Source organism: Sinohyriopsis cumingii, chromosome 18, assembly GCF_028554795.1.
Source record: "Sinohyriopsis cumingii isolate HCF-2022 chromosome 18, ASM2855479v2, whole genome shotgun sequence".
NCBI lineage: Eukaryota > Metazoa > Mollusca > Bivalvia > Unionida > Unionidae > Sinohyriopsis > Sinohyriopsis cumingii.
Window position 1 is genome coordinate 27,828,760 of NC_142978.1, and position 12,898 is coordinate 27,841,657.

Sequence of the window (12,898 nt, forward strand, 5' to 3'; positions counted from 1 at the left end):
AGAGGCTTGAGGGCAAATGAAGAGACATCTCTTGCAAACTGAGGCAAAAAGATGGACATCACATGCCAGACATGCCTAGAGGCATTATGCAGGTAAGGTTGATCAATGAGGGTGCTTATATTTTCCACTGGAAGTGCCTTCCAGCATTATGTGGTTTCAAATGATCCACATGAAGTGCCAAGTCTGCTGCATAACTGGTTTCATGAAGTGTTTTCTTCAGTATTATTGTACTATACTGGGCATGGTACACAGGAGTGCCTAGCAGCATTTTAATAATTAATGCTGCTTTTAAATGAAGATATTAACAGAGTGGCTGATATTGTATAATCGATTGTGGTTATGGCCCACTGCGATCAAAGTTAGACAGCTGAGTCTGGTTGTGAAGGAACATGACCATCTTGGCTGGCATGACATCGTCCAGTTCTTCAGACTGAGATGGAGTATGAGATATTATTCCATATAGGTGGTCCATAATCCTGATATGTGAGACTGTAACTGAAGCTGTTGTTGCCATCTATCTTGCTCCCTAGTAAATGATATGGTTTTGAATCATTGCATGCCAGCTGATGTTTTTGTCCCTCAAGCAGTTTTCTACGTCTTCTTCTTAGTACCCAAAGAATTTCTGTACAACGATTTCTGTCCATAATTATATGCATGTCTGACATGCATTCAAGGTATGACAACCAAAGAAAACTACACATGTTGAGTGGTTGTCAGCTTGGTCTTACCCGTGATCTAAATCTCTAAGACAAAATAGAGCAGACCATACATACATGTAGTGCAGTGAGGTTCCTGCATTACACAGTATGATAAATACCTATAAAGGGATACATATTGCCTGTACAGGTATAGAACTAGAGCTTTGCTATTAACATTTACAAAGTAGATTCTAAATAATCAATTCTAGTTACAAGTAACCTGTAGGAAGATCAATCTGACTACGCATACTGGTAAAATCACTGAAGCATCATTTATAGTAGCTACATGTATGAAGTAAAAGGCATATAATCAGTTCTAGTAACAACCCATCGAAAGACCAATTTCTGACTGCCTATACAGGTGAAATCTTGGAAGCATCACTTATAGTTACATCATATATGAGCTGGATGCTACTGCTTAAGCCATTTATAGAAACCTTATCCACGACAGAAGCTATACAGTAATGTAAATGACTTTTCTATGTTCCATACAACAACCTACACATAAAACAGGAACTGAAGTGTAATTTTTGATACTTATAAAAGCAAATGCTACATTAACTATTAGGAAACAGCCCAGTGATGTTCTATACAGGTAAATTAAGTAAAGTGTCACATAAAGAGCTGTAAATTCTATCACTGCTCACTTCTGCAAGTTAGGCCTATCATTTGATAATGAAAACATATCAACTTCTGTTTCGATACTTAAACATCAATAATGTAGACAGTAACTCATGTTTTACGAACATAATCAGTGAAGAGTACTTTCTAATTTAATTCTTTCTAAATAAAGATTTTAACTCCCTTGTTTGTTACTTTATAATTTGTGAGGAAAAGTTCATATCCAAAGAAACCCATCTGTTTTCTTGGAAATGGGTCAGTTGCTATAAAAAGCAAATAAGGAAAGTTCTCTTAAACTATTCTTATGCTACAGTTATCTTTTTAAGAATATTCTCAAATTTATATGAGTTGAATTATAGAGATGATGATCAAAATGACAAAAACAAATTTTTGTTTGTTTTATTGTTATTTTATATTTTTATGTACCAAAAATGTGTAATCAATATACACGCCAGTGTAAAATTTAATTTGGTGAAAAAAAGCATAATGATTATGCCAAAAGCATAACAGCTGGCATGCATGCCACTGTAGAGTTTATATAGGTACATGAATGAAACTGACATCTGTCATGGTTGGGTTTATGCTGTCGGGGTTTCTCCCATCTGTTTAGTGTGCTGACTCATGGACAGAATACAAAAGAATCAGTGCAAGGTGTCATAAAACCCACTACAGCTGCAGTAAAATCTATGACAGACTTCCACTATAATGAATGGATTTCCACTAGAATGGGTGGAAAATTCAAAAGACTACTCATAGTGGGCATTTAATCCCCTGCCTCTGTCCACATCCACTGGATTCAGTAGGTGATTCATAAAACACAATGCATGTACTGTACATGTTACAGGGGGAATGTTTCAAAGTAATTTGGCAATATTTTTGACTCTCCTATGATACAGAACTTTCAGAAAGTAAAACAAATTAAGTGGTACAGTGGTCCCCCTCTTATATGGCCACTCATTCTGCACCAGGATATTGGCCTTATTAGATGGACAGCCTTTCCAGAGGGGGACGATATTTGTGTGATGTGTATTATTGTTTGTATATATGTATATAGTAGGAAAGCTACATATAACTTAAAGCAGTTAATACATGGTTCCCACGCTTTTCTAAATATAAATTTCCAGGTTTTTTCCAGGCTGAAATTAATTTTTTCAAGGTTAACATATGACCATTACTGAATGGAATTAAAGAACATTTTGGATTATAAAACATGCATTTTCCAAATGTGAAGATGTTTCTCTTTTAAGACTCTCCAAAACATATATGTCAGAAAAGATGATCATGTACAAAACCACAAAATGAGTCAAACGAAACAAATTTGACTATATTCCCATAAATTGGCATTTAAAGCCATTTCAATGTACAGAATACAAATTCTAACTTTACTTTGCTGACCTGCATAATGTTGCTACATGGAAACAACATAATAAGCATAAATTATTTTGTTTCCTTTCAAACCTTTAATTCCAAAGAATTCTAGAGCAATATGTGAGCATGTTATACAAAGTAAACATTCCTATCACAGTATGAAAAAACCCAATCAATGCAAAGTTTTAGAATCTTATCTTGTTATGAAAAAAGTTTAACCCTGACATTATCTATGCCAATAAAATCTCAAACAAGACTTTTCAACCAACCTAAACTCCTTAAGACAATTTGGTTAAAAATTCCACCATTTAAAGACATGATTTACAAAAGGGTTGATTTAAATTTTGACAAAAGACCTTCAAAATTATATATTGTTGTACAAACAAGGACTGAATTTTCTGTTAAAGTCAACTTGTCTTCTTTTAAGTCAATAAACCATTGCCCAAACCTGTAATGAGACATGGGCTCCTATCGTTTCTTAATATATAATAAAAGGGACAACAATTTCCCATTTCTCCTGCGTTCTATTTAAGAGCTGAAACCAATGCTTCAAGCTACATGTCACTGTGTAAGTTTTGCACCAATGTTCAGCTCAGAGATTCAAAAATTTTCTAATCTGGGTTTCCGCTGAATATTCTAACCACATTTTTCACATATGAACATTTTGGATGAAGTGTGGGTTCAGAGCAATTACATATAAAAAATTTGGAATCTGCCAACACCATAAGATAGCTTACCAGTGGGCCTAGCAAATTTAAACTAGGTTATAATGACTTATACCTGCATGAAATCGATAGGAAAATTATTCATTTTCTCAAAAATGGCAAGTATTATAATCGTTATGTCTTTAATCCACTGACAGACTAGACGAAACTCAGCACAGATGAAACCTGACCCAGTACTTGCCATTTACATTAATAGTCACACTACTTCACAAATCTCATACAATGACATCGGAAGTCCAATTGTCACGTGATATCAACAACAAACTCCTTTTTCATGTTGTTGTACAAAATTTTAATTATATTAAATGAAAGTCTGATACCTTTTGTAAAAACCAGAAAGAACATAATTCTCATATTTATTTTGAGAACAACTACCAGAAACTTGGCCAGTCTGATTCATCAAGCAGAGTAGTCTGGTTCTCTGCTTCGTATGCTCCATATGTGAGACAGCACATGTCAATGTGGTAGTCATGTGATACAACAAAACTCCGAAGTTGGTCTCACAATAAATATAGAGAATTTTGTGCTCTTTCATTTTTGTATTTTTATTACAAACAGTATACAACTTTCATTTAATATTTTTTTTCTACAATATTTGAAAATGATGGTGGTGAGATTCTGTGTGCTCGTGCAACATGCTATCGAAATCACTAGTACCAGCTTAAATTTCATCAACACATTAATTTCATCGTCTTTCAGCAGATTAAAGATATAACAATACTCTTGCAATTTCTGAGAAAATAAATAATTTTCATATCAATTTCACGCAGGTATAACTTGATTTAACGACGTTTAAGTTTGCTAGCCCATCTGCTAAGCAGCTACGCTTTAATACCACCATGTTGGCCTCTTGTGATGTTACACTGGTTTTCATACCTTCCATAAAATAAAAAAATATGGATTTCAAGCTGTCTGTGAGTGTGTGTGCTTTGGATTTTTAACGTAGCTTTAACAATTTTTCAGTCATATAGCTACGATGTCTGCAATGTGGCCGTTTATAGTGATGTCTAGCACTGGGGCATCATGCCACAGACATGAAGCATGAAGTTCCACCCAGTCACATTATCACCAGGCCAACCAGTCCTAACACCAACCTCTTAATGCTGAACGCCATGCAAGGCAGCTACTAGTACCATTTTTGTAAGACTGGGTATCGAACCCACGACCCCCACATCCGAGGTGGGAGCTGTCTGTGAAACAAAAAAGTCAACTAGAAGACTTTAATCCACTGTGCGTTTGGATTGTCTCAACAAATATATTTATGGCAAGCACCCAAATGATCCATACTGCAACCTCCTAATATTCTGGTTAGAACTCGACAGATTTAACTCACGATCAGTTCAGTTATGACTCAATTATGTAATTGTTTCAGGCGTCATGTTGTGGAGGAAAATTCCCCGGTTTTTCCAGACTTTGTCAATATTTGCAAAATTTAAGGACTTTTCATGGTCGGGAATTTATTTTATCATTTGTCACGACTTTTTTCCAATTTTCCAGTAGCGTGGGAACCCTGTTAATATCTTCATTTAAAAGTAGCTTTAATTAATAAAATGTTCTTCTTGTCTTAAAAACAGAGTTATTTCACCACAATATAAATTAATAGTTCTTATTCTTAGGCGTGAAATGTGAGTGGGATATTGTTGGCATGCGCATTAAAAAAATATATTAAAAAACGTTATTTAAATCTTGGTACATACATCTTGCATATTTAAAATAATTCTCTTTCCACTGACTCCAATTTCCCACTGTTACAGAATATTCTCATCTTTTATGATCTTGTTTATTTGAGTCTTCCCAACAAAAAATCTTTCAGCAAGTGAACTCAACCCATTGTCAAGTCGAATAAAAATTTCCTTTTTCTTCTAAAGTGTTATTTCTTCGTTTATGTGATGACATGTAAAGTTTTATAATGATTTATTCCTATGATGCTAATTGTACAGTAGTACAATTTAATTTTGCAGACAAAACTTTTGTAAACGAAATACCTTGTTTTGTTCAAAGTTAATTGTTTCTGTGTGTGTGTGTGTGTGAATCCACAAAATCTATTTTTAGCCTATCTGACCATGTTATGATCTTGACAATTACGTCTGGTCATGATTGTCAATTAAAAAGAATCTGCTGTGTGAAGCCCAAATTTCTATCAAAACATTGCTGACCCCATTCCTGCATATGTTGGCGTTAACAATATAATAACAATATTAGAGGTACATGTACTTTAGCCAACACTTCTTTTTGTAACAAAAACATGATATCCTGAAACGGACATCAAGAAAGATAATCAGATTACTTACCTTACCGTAATTAAATATTGGTTCTGGATACATATTAATAATAAAATGTGGCCACCTGTAAGAGGTACATTTTACATTTGTGCACTAATATGTTGGCCGCTGTTGCATTAGAGGGGTGGCATTTCTTAAGGGGTACTTTTGAACACAAACTCATTGGTACCAAGGTATTCTGGCTGTAAAGAGTAGGTGTACGCTGGTCAGGGGAGCCATTCATAAGGGGGACCACTGTAATTTATGTAGCATTTGACTGACTTACAAAACTAAAATCTCATTACTCCTATTAGTTAAAATTAATTACAATATGCTCTTCTGAAGTCAAGCTACACTGCATGTCTCTCCATCCAAACACACTTTAATGGGCATAAACTTTATAATATTTATACATGTACAAACTATGTTTATAATAAACATATAACACCAATTTTTCAACTTGAAAATAAAGTATTGCTTAAAACCAATGTTATATGGATACTCAGAAATAGAAGACAGAATTCAAATAAGAGAAAGAAAAGATATATATATATATATATATATTGCATTTCTTGCTTTGCTTCCAATTCTTGTTCAACTCGCACTTCTACCTACTCTATCCAAAAGGAGAAGTCACTACTCCCTAAAATTCAAGTCTAGCTTGACCGCTGAAAGACAGATCAGTAATCCTTGGCAGGTCAGTCCATTCTTAGCATTTTATGACTTCAAAGAAGTAGCTTATACCTAAATCTACCATAACATAAAATGACAGGTGTGAATGTACAAGGTTCAAAATCAGGAAAATATGGTGCCTTTTACCTGTCTGGATGCTAGCAATGAAGTCATGAGACACATGTGGGGTGTCCAGAACAGTTTTAGTCTCATTATAATGACGGCCATGGCAGTGAAAGCTAGCAGCTGAAAAATGTGGTACACTATCTGAAAAGTCACAACAAAAGCATATATTCACACCTGTATTTCCTTTGTGACATTCTTTTTCATTAAACCATAAAATAACTTACGCAGTTGTATTTATAATATTTATAATTGCATAAGTACAGAAACGTACATATCCTTTCTTAAAAAAAAGTGATAAAAAATCTTTTATTTATGTAAAAAGAATGATACAAAACTGTGCTAAAGAAATTGCTTTTAATGCTTACATTGTAGCATGAAATACATGTCAAAACCAGGACATGCAAACAATGTCAATCATTTACAACATAAATCAATTTACCAAGAATTTACAAGCTAAAGTTGCAATTAATTCAAAGAAGTTGCAAGATTAGTTTAGTTACTGAATTTGGTAATGGGACAAATCAAACACAAAAGCTATCAATGTTTTCTTCCTTCTAACTGACAAAGGTAGTAAAACTTACTTCTGCATCTGGCTTACTCCCATATTTCCTGGAATGAGAATTATCAACAGTTAATAAAATAAATTACATAGATTGGTAGATTACTAGTAAATAAAGTTAATTCTTCATATCATTCATGAAACTATCATCACTGCAAATCATGTCATCTTTGTGTTTGTAAATTTCTACATATTGAAAAAATTGGACACAATTGCAACTTTACATTTTTCATTAGCCATTGCTACATACAGTTAAATATATCAACTCTGATAAATTTTATTCCAACTTGGTTGTCTTGCGAAAGCCATGAACCAAATGTTCATGAACATACTATGATTTACATGACTTCCAAGAGCACAGAAAGCTCCTTGCGGCCTCAGAATCATAAAAAACAAGTTCTCAAATGAAACCACAGATCCAGAGGGACAACCAGATAAAAGAGTTGAAACTTAAAAGTCAATTTTGCAAAGCAAGTTCAAAACTTGCAATTAAACTGTTTTCTTTTAGTCATTACATGTCTACTTAAAAGGTTTTTATTTGCATTAATTTCCTATTTATTTCCACCCACCAAATTCTTGAAAAACTTTACATAAAAGAGTACATCCAAAATCAACATATTTCAGAATCAATTGTAAGCTCAACATTAATGGCATACCTGATCTGTTTCAACATTTTCCCATTTTAAGTTGTTGTTGTTATAGGGTTTAACGCCATTTTTCAGCAAAAGATAGGCTATACATGGCGGCCAGTTATTAATGGTGGAGGAAGAACCTGGGAAAACCCTGGAAAGAACCAATGACCTGCAAGAAGTTACTGGCAAGCTTTCTCACATATCCACATTGGCCGAGCCCGAGACTCAAACCTACGCAGACAAAGGTGAGATGGCAGTGATCCGTGACAGAGAGCATTTAGACCACTCAGCCACTTGGGGCCCCTCCCCATTTTAAGTAATTGTGGCTATACTTGATTATAGCATAATTTATAACAAGAGTGCACTGAAAGGACTGATGTTCTACTGGATGAAAAGGAGTTCCAGATGTAAAACCATTTCTTACCATTAACTGCTGAGTGTTGAAACCATCTTTAATGTTCTTCAGTAATAACAATATTTTCAAATTATCTTTTTCATGGTGGATGTAGTCATCTCAGATTGGCAACATTTTCGTTCAGGACAAAGCAGACATCATTAGAACTTGCTGGCAAAAACCCCATGTCATTATGACCAACCATTCAGGTAGAGTGGTGACAGCAAGACTGTCAACACAACTGTCATAGCAGCCATATTGGATGTATGTTGGACAACATTTAAACTTAGGGCCAACTGGAAGAAGACTACTGGTGAAAGCCCCAATTTTGCTATCCATTGGGGGTGGGTGGGAGTAGATATATTTTCAAGCTGGTTGCCATGGTGGTCCTATTGAGGATTAGTATGCATCATTTTCATTTACGACCAACTAGGCACATTAAGAACTCTTCTGATGTTGTTGTTGTAGGGTTTAACGCCATTTTTCAGCACACGATAGGCTATACATGGCGGCCAGTATTAATAGGTGGAGAAAGAAAACCCCCGAAAGAACCACCGACCCATGAGAAGCTACTGGCAAGCTTTCTCACATACCCACATTGGCTGAATCTGAGACTCGAACCCATGCAGACAGAGGTGAGATGGCAGTGATCCATAATGGAGAGTGCTTTAGACCACTCGGCCACCCGGGGCCCCAAACTCTTCTGAAGAAAACCCCATGTCAAAATGACTTTTATTTAGGACCAACTAGGCATATTAAGAACATTAAAAATGTAAAGACGCTAATATATATATACACAGTGATAACAAAGTATTTGGGCTTGGAAAACATGCATCTGAAAATTTCAGAAGTGTGGTCCGATGCAGGAAAGAAAACATTATGTTCAACTAACAATAGACTTCCAGCTCAGTTTCAGAAATTGCTGTTCCAAACCCAATACAGGTTTAGGACATTGTCTCAGATTTCAACTTGATGTAACCCTAATCATTTTTTAAAACCAGATAATGGCAGCAAACATCTCTACCACCACCATGGTCAATATTCAATTCCACAGAAATGATGTCCAATTAAAGTGACTGTTGCATTTCATGCTTCCTGTTTTTCAAAACACAGCCAGATATATGAATATTCATCTTCAGTGTAATTGTTTGGACTTTTTGAGGCTGAATAAGGGTGCGTTGGATGAACATAGTTTTATTAAAGTGTCTGAAGCACTCCTCATAAAGTAAGTCTTGTTCTCAGATCAACTCCACAGAGTCATGTAGGAAAATGTGGATCTGGACCAATACCAGACAATCCAGATCTAACCACAATGATTATATTTTCTCACTTTCTGCTACTGAACTGTCAGGGATTGTCCTGGGCTTTGCCAATGTCACAAATTGCGATTTGTTTCCTTATTGACAACAAAAAATACCATTTGGCAATTTTTTGGGTGACAGCATTTTTGGTTGTTTAATTTGTACATACAATCATGGATTTGGAGTGCAGAAATTCAAAGGGACAATGAAGGGAAGCCACAAACTTGGCTACACAATGCACTGGAATCTATCTGTTACATAAACAAATCCTCAGTTTGTATTGACAAACCCATATTTACAGTGTAGTGTTACATCATATCCACTTATGTTAACATCTGGTTTGAGTACTGTATGCTGTGATACACTCAATCATGCTACTTGACTATACCTACAGTCGACCAACCTCTGAAGACGCGAAGAGAAACAGCTACAATTAATTGAACGGCTAATCCTTCTGTTGCTTTTTTTTAAATATACCAATAAAATAGTTTTCAGTGAAAACTAATTACCTTTGAAGTATCAATTGCTGTGTATAAATACAAAGCAAATAGCAAAAATCTCAATCACAATTATATACTGTCGATAGTACAACGTTACCATGGGTAAATATAAATTAAACATTGCATGTTCATCATCTCATCCTAACAGTAAACTAAAAAAATTAACAGCATTTGGATTTAGTGTAAATTCATCAGACAACACAGTCACTGAACCTGATATTAAACCTGGCAGTCCAACATCATATCATGATGAATGGGTCAAAAGTTACCAAAAATTTGTTGACAGCTGGAAACTTGGGCATCCATGGCTGAGATATGATACAAGGTTAAAGCATATGTTCTGTGATATATGTATCAAGGCACAAGTCGTCAATTCATTTACAACTGGCTGTCATATTTTTGAAGAAGGAGTGTGTCACAAACATGAATGCAGGCGGGGTAAGTAATATGTGCTAATTTTGCTCACTGATCTTTTCCTTTTGCTGTCAATCCCGTATTACGACTGCAGAGACTTAAACTAGGCAACAAGAAATAGCAAAACAAACAAGTTTTAAATAATTAAAAATAATTTATTTCTCAAAATACAGGAGTGAGAGAGTTAAATTAATTTACAGCATGGTGAATGAATTCCTAGTTCCTAAAAGTCCTATCAATTCCAATAGTTGCAGGAAATCCAAATATGTTCCAACAAACAAAAAATGCCCATTCTGTGCTGAAGTTTCAAATGTTGTTGTTGTTGTTGTTGGGTTTAACACCATTTTTCAGCACACAATAGGCTATACACTGCAGCCAGTATTAATGGTGGAGAAAGAACCCAGGAAAATCCAGGAAAGAACCACTGACCCACGAAAAGGTACTGGCCAACTTTCTTACATACCCACATTGGCTGAATTGGAGACTCTAACCCATGCAGACAGAGGTGAGATGGCAGTGATCCATAACGGAGATCGCTTTAGACCACTAAGGGACCAGTTTCAAATGTACATAAAGAATTAATTTCCAAAAAATTTAAATAGTCGCTGAATAAATTTAGTTAATACCATACCATACAGTACAGTTATTCTAGTGTGTCATGCAAAAAATAAATCTTTTCAAAAGCCAAGTTTTGATACTGAATCCGAAAACAGGCAGATTGGGACCTACCAGCAGGAAGCTTTTTGCAGCATATTTAAGCATAATTTTCACTAAATATTCTCCAATTTTTTCAATATACGTGAAATTTTCAAAAAAGGCACGCTGTTTCTCCCTGTGGAGTGCCTTATTTTCCCACCCCCAATGTATCCCCATTTCATATTCTATACATAAGCTGAAGGTTAGACTTAAGCCTATATGACATACTTCAAAGAAACTGCCTGTTCTACAGTGAGAGAAAGCACTTACAATTGATTGACAAATAAACCATGCCCTATTTTGTTATATCTAAAAATCCCTAAAATGGGTGTGAATTTATGCTTATATATACAGTACATTAACGCCAGGTGTTGACTCATGTAAGTTTCACTGGTGGAAATAGAGATTCTATTTTGATTTTTGAGAAAAATTGTACAGCATTTAGTGATCATTCTTGAGATTTAGGAAGCAATTCACTACAAGCAGAGCATGTAAAGCACAGCAAAAATAAATTTCAGAAACTCCTGGTTGACGGAGATGTACTTTGTGAAGCTAGCCATAAGGGGGGGGGCATTTAATTAATGAATGCATGAAATCGATGGTCACATTATACGTCACTTATCATACATTGCAAAGTATGATCATAGGTTTTTATAATTAATATGTCATTAACTAAAGTTCCTTACAGAACCATTACTTGGAAAATAATATACACAATATAGATTTGCTTAATATCCAATGTTTCTGTTTAAAAAAATGAGTGAGATACTGTAGATGTCAGGAAAGTAGATATTTTACATTTGATAATGCATTTTTTTTCAGATGACAACAATCATACCTATGCACTAACAGTGATGCGGGATGCAAAGACCATGGAAGTAGCAAAGATTGCTGCTATCAGTAAAAGTAAAAATGCCATTACCAGTGCCACGAGGAACACTTTCTTTGTGGCTTACTACCACCACAATTGTTCCAAAGCTGCACCAGTTTTGTATCACACAGGTATTGAGAATATTATATTATAGCTTGTTAACTGTAATATTATATTGATTTAAATGACAGTAACATGGGGAAAAATGTGTACAACCTTAAAATATTTATCGTGATGTTACATCTTTAGTACACTGTGACTGCTGCATTAATGCCAATTTCTTGCTAATTATATATATATATATATATATATATAGTGGAGCCTCGTTAATCCGGACACATTCGTTCCCAGTGAATATGTCCGGATTAACGAGTTTTCCAGATAATTGAATCATGCACATTTTTTATTTTACGATATCATCACACCGTATATATGTACATGTATATGCTAGCTTTAAATGTAATGTACTGTATATTCAATAATGGTTGAAATAAATTAATGAATACATCTATTAATTTGTGCTTATTTCACATTATTATAACATGCTTGTGCGTACATATACAGTAAATAGAAGTTTAGACAATTAACACATCGAACACATCACACTATGTTCATGTACATGTATGTACTGTACATAAATTTATTATGTCAATTTCCTAAAGAAGTCTGTAACCTTTGTTTGCCTGGATTCTTTGGCGGATCTATCTGCAATGATTACTGATAGTGGCCATAGATTGTCAAGGGCTTCGCTATTTAATTATTAACACCCCCGTCGGCGACTAGCTAAAACAGACATTGTTTATACAATCGCTGGTTACAATATGGTCCCACTACTTAGTTATTGATAGTGGCCATAGATTCTCAAGGGCTTCACTACTGTGTTTTATGTATTATTCTTCTGATTGTATTTTCACATACGATTTTTCGAATTTTCTTATTTTTGGACAGACTATTTCCAGATTATCGAGACAAGTTTTAATGTAATTTTACACTTTGGTCCCTGATTTTGATTTCCAGATCTGGAATGCGGATTTCTTGATTAACGGAGCAAATTAATGTT

The 12,898-nt window shown here is 34.8% G+C and overlaps 1 protein-coding gene across 1 annotated transcript in view; it reads right to left on the minus strand.

The window, feature by feature from the left end:
* LOC149776281 (protein C-mannosyl-transferase DPY19L1-like) overlaps positions 1-12,898 on the minus strand; it is a 107,955-nt gene that overhangs the window by 36,923 nt on the left and 58,134 nt on the right. The window contains exons 17-18 of the mRNA XM_089942724.1: positions 7,053-7,080; positions 6,493-6,612 (exon numbers count right to left, since the gene is read on the minus strand). Coding sequence (XP_089798850.1) covers positions 6,493-6,612; positions 7,053-7,080 — 148 coding nt within the window. The remainder of the gene's footprint in view (positions 1-6,492; positions 6,613-7,052; positions 7,081-12,898) is intronic.